At 43.2% G+C, this 17,457-nt stretch overlaps 1 protein-coding gene across 1 annotated transcript in view; it reads left to right on the forward strand.

Annotated features, from left to right (window-relative positions):
- Positions 1-17,457, forward strand: part of camsap2b (calmodulin regulated spectrin-associated protein family, member 2b) — a 34,585-nt gene continuing 17,128 nt past the window's right edge. Inside the window, exons 1-4 of the mRNA XM_085377283.1 lie at positions 1-669; positions 5,222-5,481; positions 12,458-12,637; positions 17,065-17,151. Coding sequence (XP_085233409.1) covers positions 531-669; positions 5,222-5,481; positions 12,458-12,637; positions 17,065-17,151 — 666 coding nt within the window. The 5' untranslated portion in view covers positions 1-530. The remainder of the gene's footprint in view (positions 670-5,221; positions 5,482-12,457; positions 12,638-17,064; positions 17,152-17,457) is intronic.

The raw sequence follows: 17,457 nt of genomic DNA on the forward strand, positions 1-17,457 counted from the left end.
AAAGCGCAGGGGAGACGCCGCCGAGATACAGAGGGTGAGAAAACAGTTAGGAAAGGGGAAAAAAGAAGAAGAAGGAGAGCGGCATGAACACCAACAGCCAACTCGGTGTGACCGGGGAAGTGCCCCGTGGTGCCGGGCTCTAGCGCTCCTCCCGTGCCACACAGCTGCTCCGTTATGTCGGGAGACCGGAGGATAGTAATGTCAGGGAATGGAGGAAATCTTCAGAAATCCTGCCACTAAACTGCGCCGTGCTGCCAGGGTTTAAGGCTATCACGGAAACGTAACGCTGAGGATGGAGCTCATATGAACCGAGGGGCGCCGTTTCATTTCCAGCTCGTCGTGCTCTCAGAAACCAGGCCAAAGTTGTTGGGTTTTTCCCCCCCCTTTGATTCTTTTCGGTTTTTTTGGGAGAAGGAAATTTTGGTGCATTGAATTCCTCTGGACGGGATGTTATCCGCAGTCAGGAGGAACTCCTGCAGACTGAGCCTCCAGCAGCAGCAGTAAAGCAGCGGGTCCCTCACAGTGAAACAATGGGAGATGCGGCAGATGACAGAGGGATGAGACGGACCTTCATCGTCCCTGCCATCAAGAGCTTCGATCACTACGACTTCACCAGGGCCAAGATATCATGCAGTCTGACGTGGCTGGTGGCCAAGGCTTTCGGCTCGGGTAGGTGGTGCCTCGCTCCTCCTTTCCCTTTTTTTAAATTTATTTTTTGGATGAGAATAGTGGAAAACGCTGTTAAGATAATTATCTAACGTGTAATAATAAGGCCTGCTGTCGTGTCGGACCAGAGGGTGTGCAAGTGAGACTGTTTTGTAAACAGCATCCTGTAATCAGACTCTCACTGTGACAGACAAACACAATTAAACCTCGTTATTAGGGCAAGAAATCTTCCCATTATTTCCCATTCAAAGTCCTATTTAACCGCACACTAACCTGGAGTCTATATGAAGGCTTAAACTAGCTGGAGCCCATAATAATGTCTCTCCTGGTTACATTAGGCTGGGTTTCTAAAGTCAGTCCATATGTCATATCAGCCTCACTGTATCCCTCCACTATTGGTTCAGGATTATTGGTTTAACCTTTTGCTGACCTGCTGCTAATTATTCCCAATAGCAGAAGTCAGGTTGGACAGATCGGATCAGCTTCTGCTCATAACTTCAGTTTAGGACTGTAACTTGTTGGTATATTAAGAGAATAATAGTTTGGTCTTAAAAGAAAAAAAAAATCAAAATACTCCCCGGAAGAATGGATTATAAATAAAATGCACACGTGCATTTATTCACATGCATAAAATATGATCATTGAAGTAATCAGTGGGCTGAACCAAGCACAGACTCTTCTGCTTTGGCTAATTGTGTTTTTAATCATGGCAAACTTGCTTTTCTCTACATCAGGCCATCTGATAAATGTTGACTAATGATTATTAAACCCAAAGTTTGTGCCGAAACTTTAATTTTATCATTACATAAAGTGAAGAAAAATGGCAAAGAACCCATAAACACATGAGTTTCATCACATTTACTTAGTGGAAAAAACATTTAAATGATTACAATGAAGTTTTTTCATATCTCCTCCTGAAATGATTCTGTGTCTAACAGCTGCTTAGAGCTCACAGGTTCCAGGCAGCCCAGTGTTAGCTGTAGCTTCTTCTGTCATGGTGGTGTTTTCATGTGGATCTCTGTCTGTATATGTGACAGCATGTGTGTGTACCTCAGCGTTAGCCTGTCTCTTGTACTCTGTGAAACATCTCGGCCTCATAAAGACGGAGCAATTCCAGCATCGTCTGAGCCCAGAGGTTCATCCAGCTGTTAATGAAGTCTTTCAACATCTGCGTGGACACTACACAGACAGACAATGAGGCAGACCTCATTGATCTTACAGCGTTTACCAATGTGAGCACTACGTTACTTTTCTTCAGCCTCAGGAGCAATGACATGGTGGAGAGACATGCAGGATAGTAGTGTGTGAGAAGGCCAAGCTTGGTTGTGCAGGACCCTGCGGCTGTTGCAGCATGCTGCTGCTGCCACTTTGGTGGGGGTTTTTTCTCCCTCCGTGCCTCCGGTGACACAGTTTCAGCTCCCAGCACTGGCGAGAACTGTGGCCCAATTCATAACCGGTCCTCAGAGTCCTGTTTGGCCTAGATAGGAAGCATGAGCTATGGCTTGAGTCCGGTGGTGCTCAGTGGGAACAGCTCTGTGCCCATCAGTTTAAAGTTTGTGCCCCAACTTCAGAGAAATGCATCTGCATGCCATATATGTGTCTAAATATATACAACCCTGAAAATCTATCCTTTTTAAAGCTGCGGACTGATATCACATGAGCTGAAAAGATCAGCAACAGAGTTTGTGATTAGTGTGTGTGTGTGAAATAAACAATAAACTTTTGAGAGCTCCACGTTGGCATCAGATGAACTTAAAACAACAAAGGTCGCCTGAGTTTTTCAGCAGCACGGCCACAGTGCTAACTATTAATAGAATAGAGTATTCAAGGATGTTCTGGATAACGAGAAGCACCGAGTTTGGTTCTCTAGGTGCTCGTGGTTGTTACTGGCCTTTAGTTGACCTTATTTTAGGTGCTCCAGTGTAAATGCGCTCCCCAGCTACTACATCAGAAACTTAATGATATCTGACGTGTAACGAGCGGAGTTGTTGAGACCATAGATATTAGACTTACATCTACCACATCGACAGGAACATAACGTGAGTGTTCTTGGTGCTCCATGTCTGGTAGCTTATGCATTCACCAACAGTTTTCAAACAAGATGTCAGTGTTGTTTTCACACAAATGACCAAAGAAGTCTTTAAAGGTTTAAAGGGACTACTAATAATCAAGATGAGCACTAAACTAGACCCAGTAAAACTAATATGTATTCTATTTAAACATAGAGCTCTAAGGCAGCAGATATAAACGCTGCTGAGCGGTAATCCCAGAGGTCTCCAGGGGAGCAGTCTTCTCCATGTGGACTTCCTGTGGCAGCTACTTCCTGTCTGTTTCCTCTTTGATGGCCAACACAAAGGAGAGAGTTTTTACTTGATCAGGCAAATTTTCATGAACTCTACAAAAGCGGGGCTCTTCGTCCTAGCCTGCTCTAGCTCCTTGTTTAATTGTTTTATTGACCTTTAAGTGTAAAAGGTCATGTGATTTCTTTAGGACTTTAAAGTGACACAGAAAGCATTATTATCCAAGATCGTTGTCACAGCTCTTTGTGTGGAGTGCAGCTAAACAGTTCCAACAAAAGTGTAACTATCAGACACCAAAGTCGCAGCGATGTGAGCTCCTCTGTGCTAATCAACTTTATACTTCTTATAAAAACTCGACTGATTTTTGAACGCTGAGGCTGGATGCAGGAGGGCTTGTTATGGAGCCGTTTAACATCTGCCTGTTGCTTTAAATATCTCTTTTCATCACCCGCTGTCGAAGCACAGGGAGGCTTGTGCTAACCACAGCCACTGGAAAACTGCTGAGGTTTGATCACAAGCCTAATAAGAGTTTTTTTCCCTGCACTGAGCTTTACATATTTGATTTTTTTTAAAGTTGTTTGGTAAAGCTTTTTCTTCCACACGGTTTTTCTTGTTTCGAAGAGGAAAGCTGTACCTTTAAGATGGATTCCTTCAGTGTCCTTTGTTTTCCTCAGGGTGATTCAGACGCAGGCAGAGAGGAAATGACCCTACACACCAGGAATACACGCGTATTGAAGCACACAGTCTTTTAAAAGTGTGTCACACACATTCTTATACAGGTGTCTTGTCTGAAAGTCATGCCTGTGGGATGGAAGTTCATATGCGCAGTATGTATGTCATTCAGTGATAGATTAATGACTAGTTCAGCTGTGAGTCACAACCTGTGGTTAACAACAGCATAGTAGGATGAAAAGGATCCGGAGTGAGTGACTTCTAGAAGCTGTTTTGTGTGTGTGTCTGTTTCTGTTTGGCTATTTTCTTCAAATCAGATTTACAGGATGAGGTAACAGGATTAGAAGGTGCTTCATGCTTTGTAACACACACTTCCACCAACACTAACACAGGCTCTGAATTGGACATGCAGTAGACCTCCTGACATGTGTTGATTACATTCTGAAAGTTTGTGAGTGTCTGTGTGTTAGAGTGTAGCGAATTGTAGCAAAGACGGGAAAAGCAGAGCGTAAAATTCAGGTTTCATTTTTATTATCTGTTTGATTCTCTGTGTGATTGTTTCTTAGCATTGATGCCTTCGGGAGTGTTCAAATCCTTCGTGGCGTAGATTCAACAAGGTTAAAGGTGAAAGTTGGACAGAAACGTTCCTCAGATTTTGCTCCATGTTGACACAATAGCGTCACACAGTTGTTCGCTGCACATCCATGATGTGAATCTCCAGTTCCAGCACATTCTGAAGGCGCTCTGTTGGGCAGAGAACTGGTGACTGTGGAGGTCGTTTGAGTACAGTGAGGTCATTGTCGTGTTCAAGAAGCCAGTTTGAGATGATTTGAGTTTTGTTATCGTGCTGGAAACAGTCGTCAGACGATGGGTTCACTGTGGTCAAAAGAGGCGCATGCCTCGTTCAGGGTCTCTTAAATCAACTTTCTTCCCCATTCGGGTGCTCGGACCATGTCTGCATGGCTAAATGCATTGAGTTGCTGCCATTATTGCATATTTGTGTTAACGAGCAGTTGAACAGGTGTGCCTAATGAAGTAGCAGGTGAGTGTTTTTGTGGCCACAGTGTTGAGTTTGGCATGTTGTCCATCATCATCTTGTTTTTTGGGTTAGCAAGGCACATCCGTAGCCTGCATGGGTGCATCGCACAGAAGCAGAGCTACTAGGTATTCACTATTTTAAAAAAAACAAACCTGGAGCACAGACTTCCTGAATGGCCTGTTAGTAAAATGAACCACATGGGACGCTATAATTTGTGAAGCACTGACACAGAACAGAGAGAGCTGAGAGGTCCTGTTCAGTGAGCGTCATTAGCAGACAGCTAGTAGCTCCAGTCACCTGTTTCCAAGCCCACCTGTCTCTGTAGGTGGCTATGGTCTTAATTATATTAGCATAATATAATTTAAATGAGTAAGATCTGTGGAAATAAAAGGAAATAACCGTCCCGTGCAGCTTCATGAAGACCAAAACTGAATTTGATTTGTTTATTTCTGCTGTAAAAGTAGAATGTCTCAAGTGGCCATATGAGGAACTGCAGGTGCGAACTTTGACCTGTCTCATTTTCTGTTTCTGTATTACCCCTCAGATGCAGTGCCAGAGGAGCTGGCTGAGCCTTTCTACAGGGACCAATACAACCAGGAGCACCTGAAGCCTCCGGTCGCCTGCCTGCTTCAGTCTGCAGAGCTCTACTGCCGGGCGGGAAGCCTGATCCTCCGCAGCGATGCTGTCAAACCGTTACTGGGACACAATGCTGTCATTCAGGCGCTGGCCCAGAAAGGCCTGTACGTCACAGACAAGGACAGACTGGTCACAGAGAGGGATCTGACCAGCACACCCATAAACATGGTGAGTGGAGATGTTTTTGGCAGAATGCCTGAATGAGTTCAGTGAAAAAGTAGGTGACACAGAAGGATTTCTCTGCCTCAATGAGCATTTATTCGTTAGATGTTTTTCATGAGCGTGGACAGCGACGTCTTTTGGATTTCAAAGCATGTGTGGATTCACATTTAAAATCCAAAGATCCCGGTATGGTATTATCCGTGTAGGCGTTATGTGTGAAATGTGTGATGACCAGTGTTGGTCAAGTTGCTTGAAAAAAGTAATCAATAACTAATTACTGATTACTTCCCCAAAAGTAATTAATTACTTAGTTACTTTTTAAAAACACGATTTACAACCTGAATAGGTGATAAAGCGATATATCTTTCAGCCCAATTCTACTTTTTCTGCATAATCCATCATACAAAATGTAATCAAATGGAAAAGTCTCTTTTTAAAACTTGTTTTATTAGTTTTAATCTTTTAACTTCATGCATCAAGCAGAAATTAAATTATATGCACCATTCTCTGACTGGAAGAAATTTGTTTAATATTTAAACCTATTTTCTGCACATTCCAGCACATAAAATAAAATATTTTTTGTGTGTTTACACTCAGTCTTTCAAATAGATGCAAGTAAAACACAGCAGAAAATAAATAAAATAATAAAAGACTCAGTGGTCCTGTTGCTCTATTTTCACCTGTAAAGCAGGAGTAGGGTAGGCGGAGGTTTACCCTGGTGCAGAGTTTCTCTGTGAGTTTCCCATTACGTCGTTGCGCACTCGGTGCTTGCTCGGAAGTTTAGGGGTTTTTTTCGCTGTAAAAAGAAGTTTTCTTCCCACGCACAATGGACGCTAATGTTTTTGTCACTTTTTATGGAATCAAACTCAAAGTAAGGTCAGTACTTCCACGCTTTAAACGCTGCATGCTCATACTCTCTCCCGCACTCTATATATTATCCATTGCTGATCTGCACACAGCTGTTGTCACGAACGTCACACTCGCTTGCGTCATTGTCATGAGACATTCTCGCAAAAAATCACGGTTTTAGTAACGCAGTAACGCAGCGTTCCTACGGGAAAGTAACTGTAATCTAATTACCGTTTTTGCGATAGTAATCCCTTACTTTACTCGCTACTTGAAAAAAGTAATCAGATTACAGTAACGCGTTATAAGTAACAAATAAGGCGTTACTGCCCATCTCTGGTGACGACATCAATTAAATCTCTGCAAATGTACGCATGTGCTCACATGTATCATACTTTGTTTATAGTGACTGTTTACTCACATATTTTCATAAATCCTTTAGAAAATGTTCAAACAGCACAGAAACAGTGCCGGCGTTTCCCAGACCCCAATTTATTTTCAAATTGTTTGGTTTATCTGACAAAATTTCCAAAACTGTTCACAACAGAGAAACCTGCAAACCCTCACTGCTCACTTTGAGGAAGTGGAAGCAGAAATGTGTGACTTTAAACATCATTTTAATCAATTAACCAGACAGCAGCTTTATTTGATTACACAGTTAGAAATAATTATACTGGCACTAATATGACCGTGGCTGTTACTGTGTGCTTTGCTGTGTGCCAACCTCATGTGGAATACGTATGAGTCGTACTGTTAAACCATCCTCACAGATCTGTCTTCTTGCAAGTAAAACAACGGCTAATGATGGGTTTCCTATAGCAAACTGTTCCTCACTGTTTAGCCACTGAATACAGCGCAAACTTGACTCAGGTCACCTCACTAAGAGATATTACACGTATAGTCGTGTGCTGTCAAAACTACATTCTGGACTGGATGGAAAACATTACAGTGTAGCGGCGTTACGTCATCGAATAAAAGCTCATTGTGAGGTTTGCGTAAAACATGTCAGAAAATGGTAAATTTAAATAAAAAAAAAACGCCCTGAGGTGAGTGTAGTTGTCATTTGATGCTATATAACTGAAATTGAATTGAAATTGAAAAAACTACTTGGCTTACTAGCTAACCGATGTCGTCTAATTGGTTGTTGGTCCAATCAAAGCAATGGTGGAACAAAACAAAGATGATCAGTTTGCTGTCGTATAAAACAGTCAGACCAGATTTCTCTCTCTCTCAAATAAAAAAAGGCTTCATCTTTGCTTGAAATATAATTGAAACAGTTACAGTAACTATTGATAATTTCCGATTGATCTACAAATTGATTGTCTCATATAAAGCCGTAATAATGTTGTCACCTTTTACAAGCTGTGAGAGGAGCTCACAATAGTGTATTTTGCTTTAGTTCTGATAGGATGGTGAGTTGATGCCTGCAGATCTACACACACTGCTAACACATGCACGGCTGGAGCCCGGGCACTTCTGCTGACGCCAAAAGGTGTCTGCATTGCAGTGCACCGTTTCCTTCTCCTCCCTCCCTCTCTCTCTCCACCCCTCTCCATCCTTCTTCCACCTTCACTCTCTCGGCCTCTCTCAGCGTTTCTCGTCTTTCTCTCTCTTTGCGTCACGTTAACTCTACTTAATGCGTGAAATTAAGCCAGAAATGATTTTCTCCTGAATTTTGGTGCAGTTAGCACTTTTCATTAAGCCTGCCTGTGCTGCTGCATTTTTCTCAGGCTGTAGCTGAATTTTATTAGCCCTCATTTTCAGCTCCAAGAGGTAATTCAAAGTTACGCAGCCAATTGAATTTTCGTGTCTGTGTTTGGTTGTACCCTTTGCCTCCTTCAGCGCGTGAGTGAGGTTTTCTTGAAGGTTGCCGCAGCGCTAAATGACCCCATGTCCTTGCACACCTGTAGAAGTGCACATAAGGACCGGCGTGTGTCCACACGCCTCCGTCTTTGTGTGCTTCAGGTGATTTAGTGACAGTCGTTAAGTAAACAAATGGAGCCCATCGACTCTCTAACTCATCGACCTTCATTTGTCTGACGCGCCGGCAGGCTATTAGTTAATCTCTCTGGTCTTATTGTTACTCTGTGTCCTTGTGATTTCATTAGATTGCCTCTGCAAAGCAGAGGATCTGTATGTATTTATGGACTCAGCAGGATCATTTCGGTCACACTAGAGTTGAGGCTTTTCATTTTGGGTTATGGTATATCTGCAGAGAAAATGATGAGCTCATGGTTTTCTCAGTGCTGTGCTACAGAAGAATAACTCATGTCAGGAGAGGGAGGAGGAAGGGAGGGGAGCGTGGCAGTTTGTCAGAGACCGAATGGATATATAGAGAGAGCGAGAGGAAAAAGTGGGGGAGATGTAGTTTGGCGGCTGCCATTTGGTTGCTGTCCAGGAGGAAAAGCAGGAAAGTAGAGCAAGAAAAGAGGGGAAAGGGTGAGTGTGGGAAGAGCTTTGGAAAAGATGTGAAGGAGGTATTGCCTTTCTGGCGGTCATGAGGACACGTGTGTGCCAGAGTATGTGTGGAAAAGGCCCCGTGTTAATATGGCCATCTGGAAAGACGGGAGAGGAGGAGGGGGGGGGGGGGCATGACGGAGGAGGAGAGGAGCGGCATACGTGGGGAAGAGGGAGGGTTAGAGGAGAGGAGGGAGGAAGACGTGATGTGCACTACTGCAGCACTGTGGAGGGTGGGGCTCACACTGAGTCAAAGAACGTCTGGCGCACAAATTAGAGCTCCTTTAATTGCCCGTCTTCAAATTCACACCTCCGTGGAGCAGATGGAGTCAGATGTCCGGTGGCGTGTACAAGGCCTGCTTTATTTTCTCATTCCTCTTTGACTCGTCGCCCTCAGTGTTAAAACACTGAAACGAGAAAGTGACAAATGAGAGAGTGAGAGACGGAGCCTGAGCAGTAACTGATTTTTCTCTGCAGAGGGGCGTGTATCCCTCCATCAGCTCTCTGTTGAATAACGCAGAAAAATTTGGAGATTTTTGCAGATGTTTGCAAAAGAAAGACGGCTATCAGTCTCCACATCTGGGTAGAGGCAGGCGTGTAGGTGTAAAGTTGTGCAGTACAACCACTTGCGGGGCTCAGATGTCCCTGCACTTGTGATGTTTGTGGAGAATGACTTTTATTGTCTGTTTGCTTGGCTGTATTTTGTGCTTTACTATAAATGCCTTTGATCAGGGACACACGCACGCACACAGCTGTGGGAATGAATACCGATGAATTCCTGTTAGAAAATGTGCACGAGCGTACTGCAGCGCTTTACATGACGGGCGTCTGCCATCTCCACAGCCTTATAAGGCGTGTCTGTCACCGTGAGTGCTTTCTGTGCACAGACACGCACCACAAAGGTCTTTGTGGAGGCATAATAGATGGCACATGGCTCTTAAAATCTTGTTGTATTATCAACAGTAGCGTCTTTTTCCCCTGTGGATATCTGACCAGTCTGTAAATATGTAAGCAGCGACTGAAAACTGCCCGTCCTGCTCATCCTCATCTTTCAGGCTCACACTTTTATGTTCATCCCCATTACTCCAACATACATGCACATGGACATCGTGGACTATAATTTCTGCACAGGCTATTATTCTTGCAGCATTAGTGGGCACTCAGACAAAAAACCAGCCCTGCTTTAAAACAATGTTAAGTGGCTGTGTAGGTGCGAGCACATTGTGTCAGGTACTCTCTAGTGCACTTTGAGTACCGGAGCCATTCATTTGAATTGAATGTCAAACACTGCAGTGGGTTTTACTGGATACAACTCAGGATTTTACAAGTCTGGAAAGTTATCAGGGCAGCGCGCTACTATCTTTCATCGCTCAGGCTGCAGGGTAAACAGCAGAAATTGCCCTTCATCTAATCTGCCAGGAATGTGCCTGTGTGGACCTATGGTGGTACTGCTGTGTGTACTGTAAAGACTCTGAAAACCACTGGAGGGGTTAGCTGTTACAAAGCTAAAATATATAGAAGACAAAAAGTTGGGTCAAACGCACTGCACTGAGACTTAACTTTTTTTGTGTTTTTTGGACTTTTACGATTTTAGTTTTTTCTATTTTCTGGTGTTTTCTTAAGTTACAGTCCTCTCAGGGCCACCATACTTTTGCCATGGCGAGGCTTCCATCCGTCCATTTAACAGGTTACTGTCAGTAACTTTGTTTTACTTTGACCCACAAAGTCAGTGGAAAACAGAATTGTTTCCCATCCACGGTGGGAGGGACTTAATTAGCTTCTGTTTCTCTGCATAGACCACAGAGCTGCTTCAGTATGGGCAGTCTTACATTACCATAAAGAATAAAGAGAGCTACAGTAACTGTTGTCTGTCCTACCAGGTTACAGAGAGTTATGTGCCTTAACTAATGTTCTCCATAAAATATGACAAATAAAATGCTGGATGTCAGTGCTTTTTTTTTTTCCTGATATAAAAAAAATGTCAGCTTAAAAACATCCTTATTTAAAAAATGAACATAAGTGATTTGTCACAATCATTTAAATTCATGTGGCTTCTCTGCTCAGAGCCCTGCACACACTCATGCACACACCTACCCAAGCCTCTAACCAATATTAAAGATTTAGTAGTTTTATGTAAATGACTTAAGAAAAGCTTCAATCACAGAAAAAGCTCAGCGAGTTTCATTTAAATCACGGTATTTCACTCTTTAGCTTCGCTCTAAGCTGCTTGGCGTCTCTCTCCGTTCGTCTGTCCAGCCGTCAGCCAGACGTCCTGCAGCACATCTGGAGGAGAATGCACACAATGTCAGACATCTGGCAATATCCTGAAGCTGCAAGAATTGAAAACAGTGTCTGTCTGCAGACGTTTTCATAAACCGCTCAATAAGTTTGGTAAGAATCATAAATTGGAGCTGTCCAAACAATCCTGGGCACCTGTGTAATGCGCTGCAGGTGAAACCAGCCACCATCCTCAGACGCACCAGCTTACACAACATATTTGTTTATATAAACAACTTAATAACTGATGTTTGTCAAGTCATGGTAAGCGTGAGAACCTGCTGCTTCTTCTGTTTTTCTGTTTGTTTGCATAGCTTCTGGTTTTGATGTGTTGGTTGGGGTTGGGATTCATATTAAATAATAAATTAACTAACTCAAGAACAGAGCTTACACTGGATAAGTATGAGCACTTGGTCTACATAACAGTATTTAATGTGTGCAACGTAAGCACAGCTAACTTGAGTAGCATTTACTCACATCAGGTACAGCTGATCAAAGCATCTCAGCACGTATTTCCATGAGGTCAGAGCTCATTTTACTCCTGCACCTCTCTGCATGTTTAGACTGGCAGGACGACATGCCGTGATGACTCGGAGCACCAGTGGAAGTGTAAACTCATAGCGCTGAAGCAGGAGTTTGTTTCTTTGGAAAAGACTTGGTCACACTGGCTGTTGCATGTGGCTCTGTGGTTATGAATAGAGGCCTGTGCTAGACACAGCGCCTCACTGCTTGTTTTTGTCAGTTTGAGTCACTTCGATCATGGAGCTCCAGATTTTAGATGGTTGTTTAGTTAGGCTGGACGCACAGAGCAATGCTGAGGGAAGCAGCAGGCAAATATGCTTACACACATACACACACACACACACATATATATATATACAATGTTTTTGACTGTAGGGTGACAGGAAAGGGAAGGGGAGGTCTGTTGGTCTGACCGGCCTGGAATGGGACTAGGAAGGCTGGGAGAATGTCAAGCTTTGTGTAGGTGTTGATGTTGCTTTTTTACAACCACTCAGATAAAGCCAATGACTCAAAATTGGACGAAATGTGCCTAATAGAAAAAAATAAGTATTTTTTTCCAGCGTTTAACAGTGAAGCAGTTTTACATGGCTTAAGGCAAGACGGATGGTGATCAGAAGGCAGCTGAGCAGCTGGTCTGGTTGGACAGACTGTGTGAAAGTGAGGTGGATTTTTTAAAAAACAAATGTGCCATTTATATAAATTACTTTCATGGTTTGTTTTTTTCCCCACACTCTTTTTGGCAACTTTGCATGTAAAAATTCCCAGTTGTCAGTCTGTTGCTTTTGGGAAAACCTTTCAAAGAAAAAGATAAAATAAAAATTTCAAATCTGTAGCTGACTTTGCCTTTTTAACTTGATCTGGCTGCTGTGTGTCTGTGCAGAGTTCCCACCTGGCGCTCATAGACACCCTGATGATGGCGTACACCGTAGAGATGGTGAGCGTGGAGAGGGTGATGTCCTGCATCAACAGGTACTCCACAGCCGAACCATCGAACGGCGACGGACGCATCCAGGAGCTGCCTTACGACACAGAGGATGCAATCACCACCTGGATCAACAAGGTACTCGTATACACAAACACAGGGAGATGTTGTCTCCACGAGCTAAATTAAGCCTTAAGCCGTTTACCAAGGTGGCTTTTTATCGTTTCACTCTACTTACTTTGTTCTCTGGATTTAGTAGACACTCAAGCTCCTGGAAAGTGTGTCAGTTCTTAATTCCTCCACTGTTTGTAAGAAATCTAATATGTTTGCAAGAGGAGAAGATGGAAAAACTGGCACCGTGCACATGTGATAATGCCAGAGAGATTCCCAGTCTCTGCTAAAGCAGGATTAGGAAGAATAGTTGTACCTCAGTGGGGCTTTAAAGCCTGTAAAGCCCCACTGAGGTACGACTATTCTAACCTTGTAGACTGTATATAAAAGAGTGACAGAGCCAGCGTGATGGTGGTTAGTAAGTCCAGTTGTGAAGCCTCAATCTGAGCATTTTTCACTGATGTTTTGAAATCGGATGTGATAAGCAAATAAGCAAATGATGGATCATAGAGTAGCCATTTCTTTCTGCTTTGTTCTCCTCTTTCACTGCAATCGGGAGCATAATTTAGAAAACAAGCTTTGTTGTGTTCAGTGAGTCTTATAAGTAGCAGTTGTCACTATGAGCTCACCAGGAAAATATCTGCTGAAGTCACAGGGCGGATTTCTATAAAACCGAACTTCTTTCTTCAGTCAGAGGAGGCGCCACCTGCTGACCACCTAATGAATACAGGTTAAAAGAGCTTTCACATTGGCTTCAACTTTCAGATCTCCATCCATCTTCTACATACAGTCAGTATTTTTAACAACTTGATAGTAGTCTCACCTGTTTCAGCTAAACTACGACCGATACAGGTTTGTTTTTGTTTTTTTAAACCAATACTGATACTGATTTGGTGATATAAAAATCTAATATTCAAAAATATTGCATGATGTTACTCTTCACTTCAGACATAAACATGAACAGATTTCCTAAAACTTGTTTGCACTCTGCCTAACTTTGCTGAGAAGTAGTGCCCTCTGGTGTACAAACTACGCAACAACAACACTCGTAACATCTGAAGGGTGTTTCTCCAGTCTTTACTTAATTTTTTTAAATTTTCATTCATAGGCTGTTCTTGCTGTCAGAAAGAGAGGCTGGGCTTGGATTACAAAGGTCAAACTGAAAACACAGAACGTCAGCCAGACTTTGTTTATTGATTGCAAATCAGCGTTAAAGTTCCCACAATTGGAAGCTGCAGTGGCTCAGGAGGTAGAGCATGTAATCTGCTAATCAGAAGGTTGGTGGATGGATCCCCGGCTCTTCCAGTCTACATCCCAAAGTGCCGTTGGGAAAGACACTGAACCCCAAATTGCTCCTGATCCATCAGAGTGTGATTGCGTGTGTGATACTTAGAAAGTGCTTAAGGCATAGAATAAAGGGCTGTATGTGTGAGTGTGAATGAAGCGGGTGGTAAAAGCACTTTGAATGCTCAGAAAAGAAAAGCACTAATAAGTACCACTCCATTTACCATGTGCAATCTCTCTTACTGTTTCTCTCAGCATTACAGTTTCAGGATGGTTCTGGCCTGTGGAGAGACAATCAAAGCTAATGGTAACATTAGCATTACAGCTGCAGGACGCACTAAAACAAAGATTTTCTCATTGTTGTGGAACATCACATATCAAAAGTCAATTTAATCTAACTGGTCTTCAGCTCTTCGAATGACTGCCAGACTCTTGAGTTTGGTTTTACATCCATGCACAAACCAGCGTTTGTGCATGTGGCTGAGAGATTTTAGATCCTACAGTGTTAAACTTCAAATTACCAAAAAAAGAATAAATAAATTACACAGGCACGAGTGGGCTGTGCTGGGAGCATGGCTGTGTGTTAGCAGATTGCAAAAAATGACCTTATTAATACCCTTTTTATTTAATCTTTTTGGGGTGCCATGCAGAGGGTTCTCTGGCAAAGGGTAAAACGTAACTCTGGGGTCAATCCACCACCTGGATCCAGCTGAAAGCACTAACACGTACCCAACATGAACCCCGTTAACTCCAGCCAACTGTGTAAATTAGAAGGTTAAGCACATTCCTGGAGGGAAATTACACTCACAAAGCTTGTTCACTTAAAATTGTGTATTAAAGAGTGAGCCAACACTTTACGGTCCATCTCAACGAAAGGCCGACAAATAAGCACCAAAATAATAAGAAACATCCATAATTCAACAAAAAAACTACAGTTTCCAGGAATACAAACAACACAGTATTTCAGTTTGATGCAATTCAAATTAAACAACTAGGGAAGTTTTACTCTTTACCAGGGAACCTTCTGGCTAGCACCCCAAAAATATAAAACAAAAAGAAAGAAGGTAATTCTTAAGTATTTGGAGACTTTCACAGTATTTGCAGTGACTATTTATATTAAAAATCCATTCAAATTTACCTTCAAGATGACAGCAGTTTGATCTCTGTTATTGCAGCGCTTTTAAAGATTGCTTGGTCACATTAAGTGGTTTTTACTGTCCTTGATGAGTGTTTGAGGAGTAAGCTGAGTGTGAAACAGCCTCATCTCAAAGATGAATTCCTTTCTTTCTCCTTGAAATAATAAAACAAGCCTCAGTACAGAGTTCATCAAATGTAAGATCTTCTTATCATCAGCCATAATCCTTTCTGGAAGAACTCATGTGCTGTCTGCTTCAAGGCCAAAGACGGAAAGATGCACATTTTGCAGGATTTATTTACAGATACACACTTGGTAAAACACTGACGATTGTGTCTCTGCGTAGCCCCGAGGCGTGGCACGCAATGGCGGGGGGGAATGGCTGATGTGACCATGTGTGTCCTCTGAAAACAATAAAAACAAACCTTTAAACCTGTGCTTGCATCAGAATTTAGCCGAGTTCTGTATATTGGTTCGATGGTATATTTATACACTGAACAAAAATATAAACGCAACACTTTTGTTTTTGCTCCCATTCCCCATGGGATGGACGTAGAGACCTAAAATTCATTCCAGATACACAATATAACCATCCCTCCCAAACAGTGGTCACAAATCAGTCCAAATGTGTGGTAGTGGGCACATCTGCTATATTGAGATAATCCATCCCACCTCACAGGTGTGCCACATCAGGATGCTGATCTGACATCATGAGTAGTGCACAGGTGTACCTCAGACTGCCCACAACAAAAGGCCACCCTGGAATGTGCAGTTTTGTCTCACAGCAAAATGCCACAGATGCCACAAGCAATGAGGGAGCGTGCAATTGGCATGCTGACAGCAGGAATGTCAACCAGATCTGTCGCCCGTGCATTGAATGTTCATTTCTCAACCATAAGCCGTCTCCACAGGCGTTTCAGAGAACATGGCAGCACATCCAACCGGCCTCACAACCGCAGACCTCGTGTAACCACACCAGCCCAGGACCTCCACATCCAGCAGGTTCACCTCCAAGATCGTCTGAGACCAGCCACCCAGACAGCTGCTGGAACAATTGGTTTGCACAACCAAACAATTTCTGCACAGACTGTCAGAAACCGTCTCAGGGACGCTCAACTGCATGCCCGTCGTCCTCATCGGGGTCTTGACCTGACTCCAGCTCGTCGCCATAACAGACTTGTGTGGGCAAATGCTCACATTCGATGGCGTCTGGCATGTTGGAGAGGTGTGCGCTTCACGGATGAATCATGGTTCACATTGTTCAGGGCAGATGGCAGCTGAGAATGTCCCAGTTCTTGCATGGCCAGCATACTCACCGGACATGTCACCCATTGAGCATGTTCGGGATGTGCTTGACCGGCGTATACGACAGCGTGTACCAGTTCCCACGAATATCCAACAACCTCGCACAGCCATTGAAGTGGAGTGGACCAACATTCCACAGGCCACAATTGACAATCTGATAGACTCCATGCGACGATGTGTTGCACTGCATGAGGCAAATGGTGGTCACACCAGATACTGACCGGTTCTGGGTCCCCAGACCCCCAATAGTGCAAAAAACTGCACATTCCAGGGTGGCCTTTTGTTGTGGGCAGTCTGAGGTACACCTGTGCACTACTCATGATGTCAGATCAGCATCCTGATGTGGCACACCTGTGAGGTGGGATGGATTATCTCAATATGGCAGATGTGCCCACTACCACACATTTGGACTGATTTGTGACCACTGTTTGGGAGGGATGGTTATATTGTGTATCTGGAATGAATTTTAGGTCTCTACGTCCATCCCATGGGGAATGGGAGCAAAAACAAAAGTGTTGCGTTTATATTTTTGTTCAGTGTATTTAGCTTCAGTCGTTGATGGGTGGAGGTGGTGGTGACAAACAATCTTCTGTTTGATGTGTGCCTTCTTACTATCACCGCCGGTTTTTCAAGTCTTCAGCACAGACTCACTATTCACTTTCAGTGTGCACCAGATGCTCGTCTGACTTTTGACCTCGTTGCCTTTCTCGTTCCTTCTCTTTCTCTGAAGGTAAATGAACACCTGAGGGACATCCTTGTAGAGGAGCAGAAGTTGAGAGAGGCTTCACTGCAGGAGTCAAACGCCACAGCGCTTAAAGTAAGAACGCACGCATAGACTGAAATAAAAAATTCCACGAATGATCCAAATAACAGGGTGTTCAACGACCTGCTGATGCCTGTGCTATAAAACTCCTGTTATTAGAACTGCAAACATGGGGAGACTGTTAGCTCTTTTTATCAGCACCTCTAAATGAAACTCTGGTGTCTTGTGAAACAACAGATTGTAGTTTTTTTTTATTTTATCCTTGTTCCAGCGTTTTACTTTACACACAGAGTTGCATAAATCTTCCAATCTACGGTAACTTCCAGCAGCAAAGTAAATGAGAAATTTGTATGCAGGTGT

The sequence above is a fragment of the Diplotaxodon limnothrissa genome, linkage group LG18 (assembly GCF_057381915.1).
Source record: "Diplotaxodon limnothrissa isolate DT_005_m linkage group LG18, D_limnothrissa_male_GT1.1, whole genome shotgun sequence".
In the NCBI taxonomy this organism is placed as follows: domain Eukaryota; kingdom Metazoa; phylum Chordata; class Actinopteri; order Cichliformes; family Cichlidae; genus Diplotaxodon; species Diplotaxodon limnothrissa.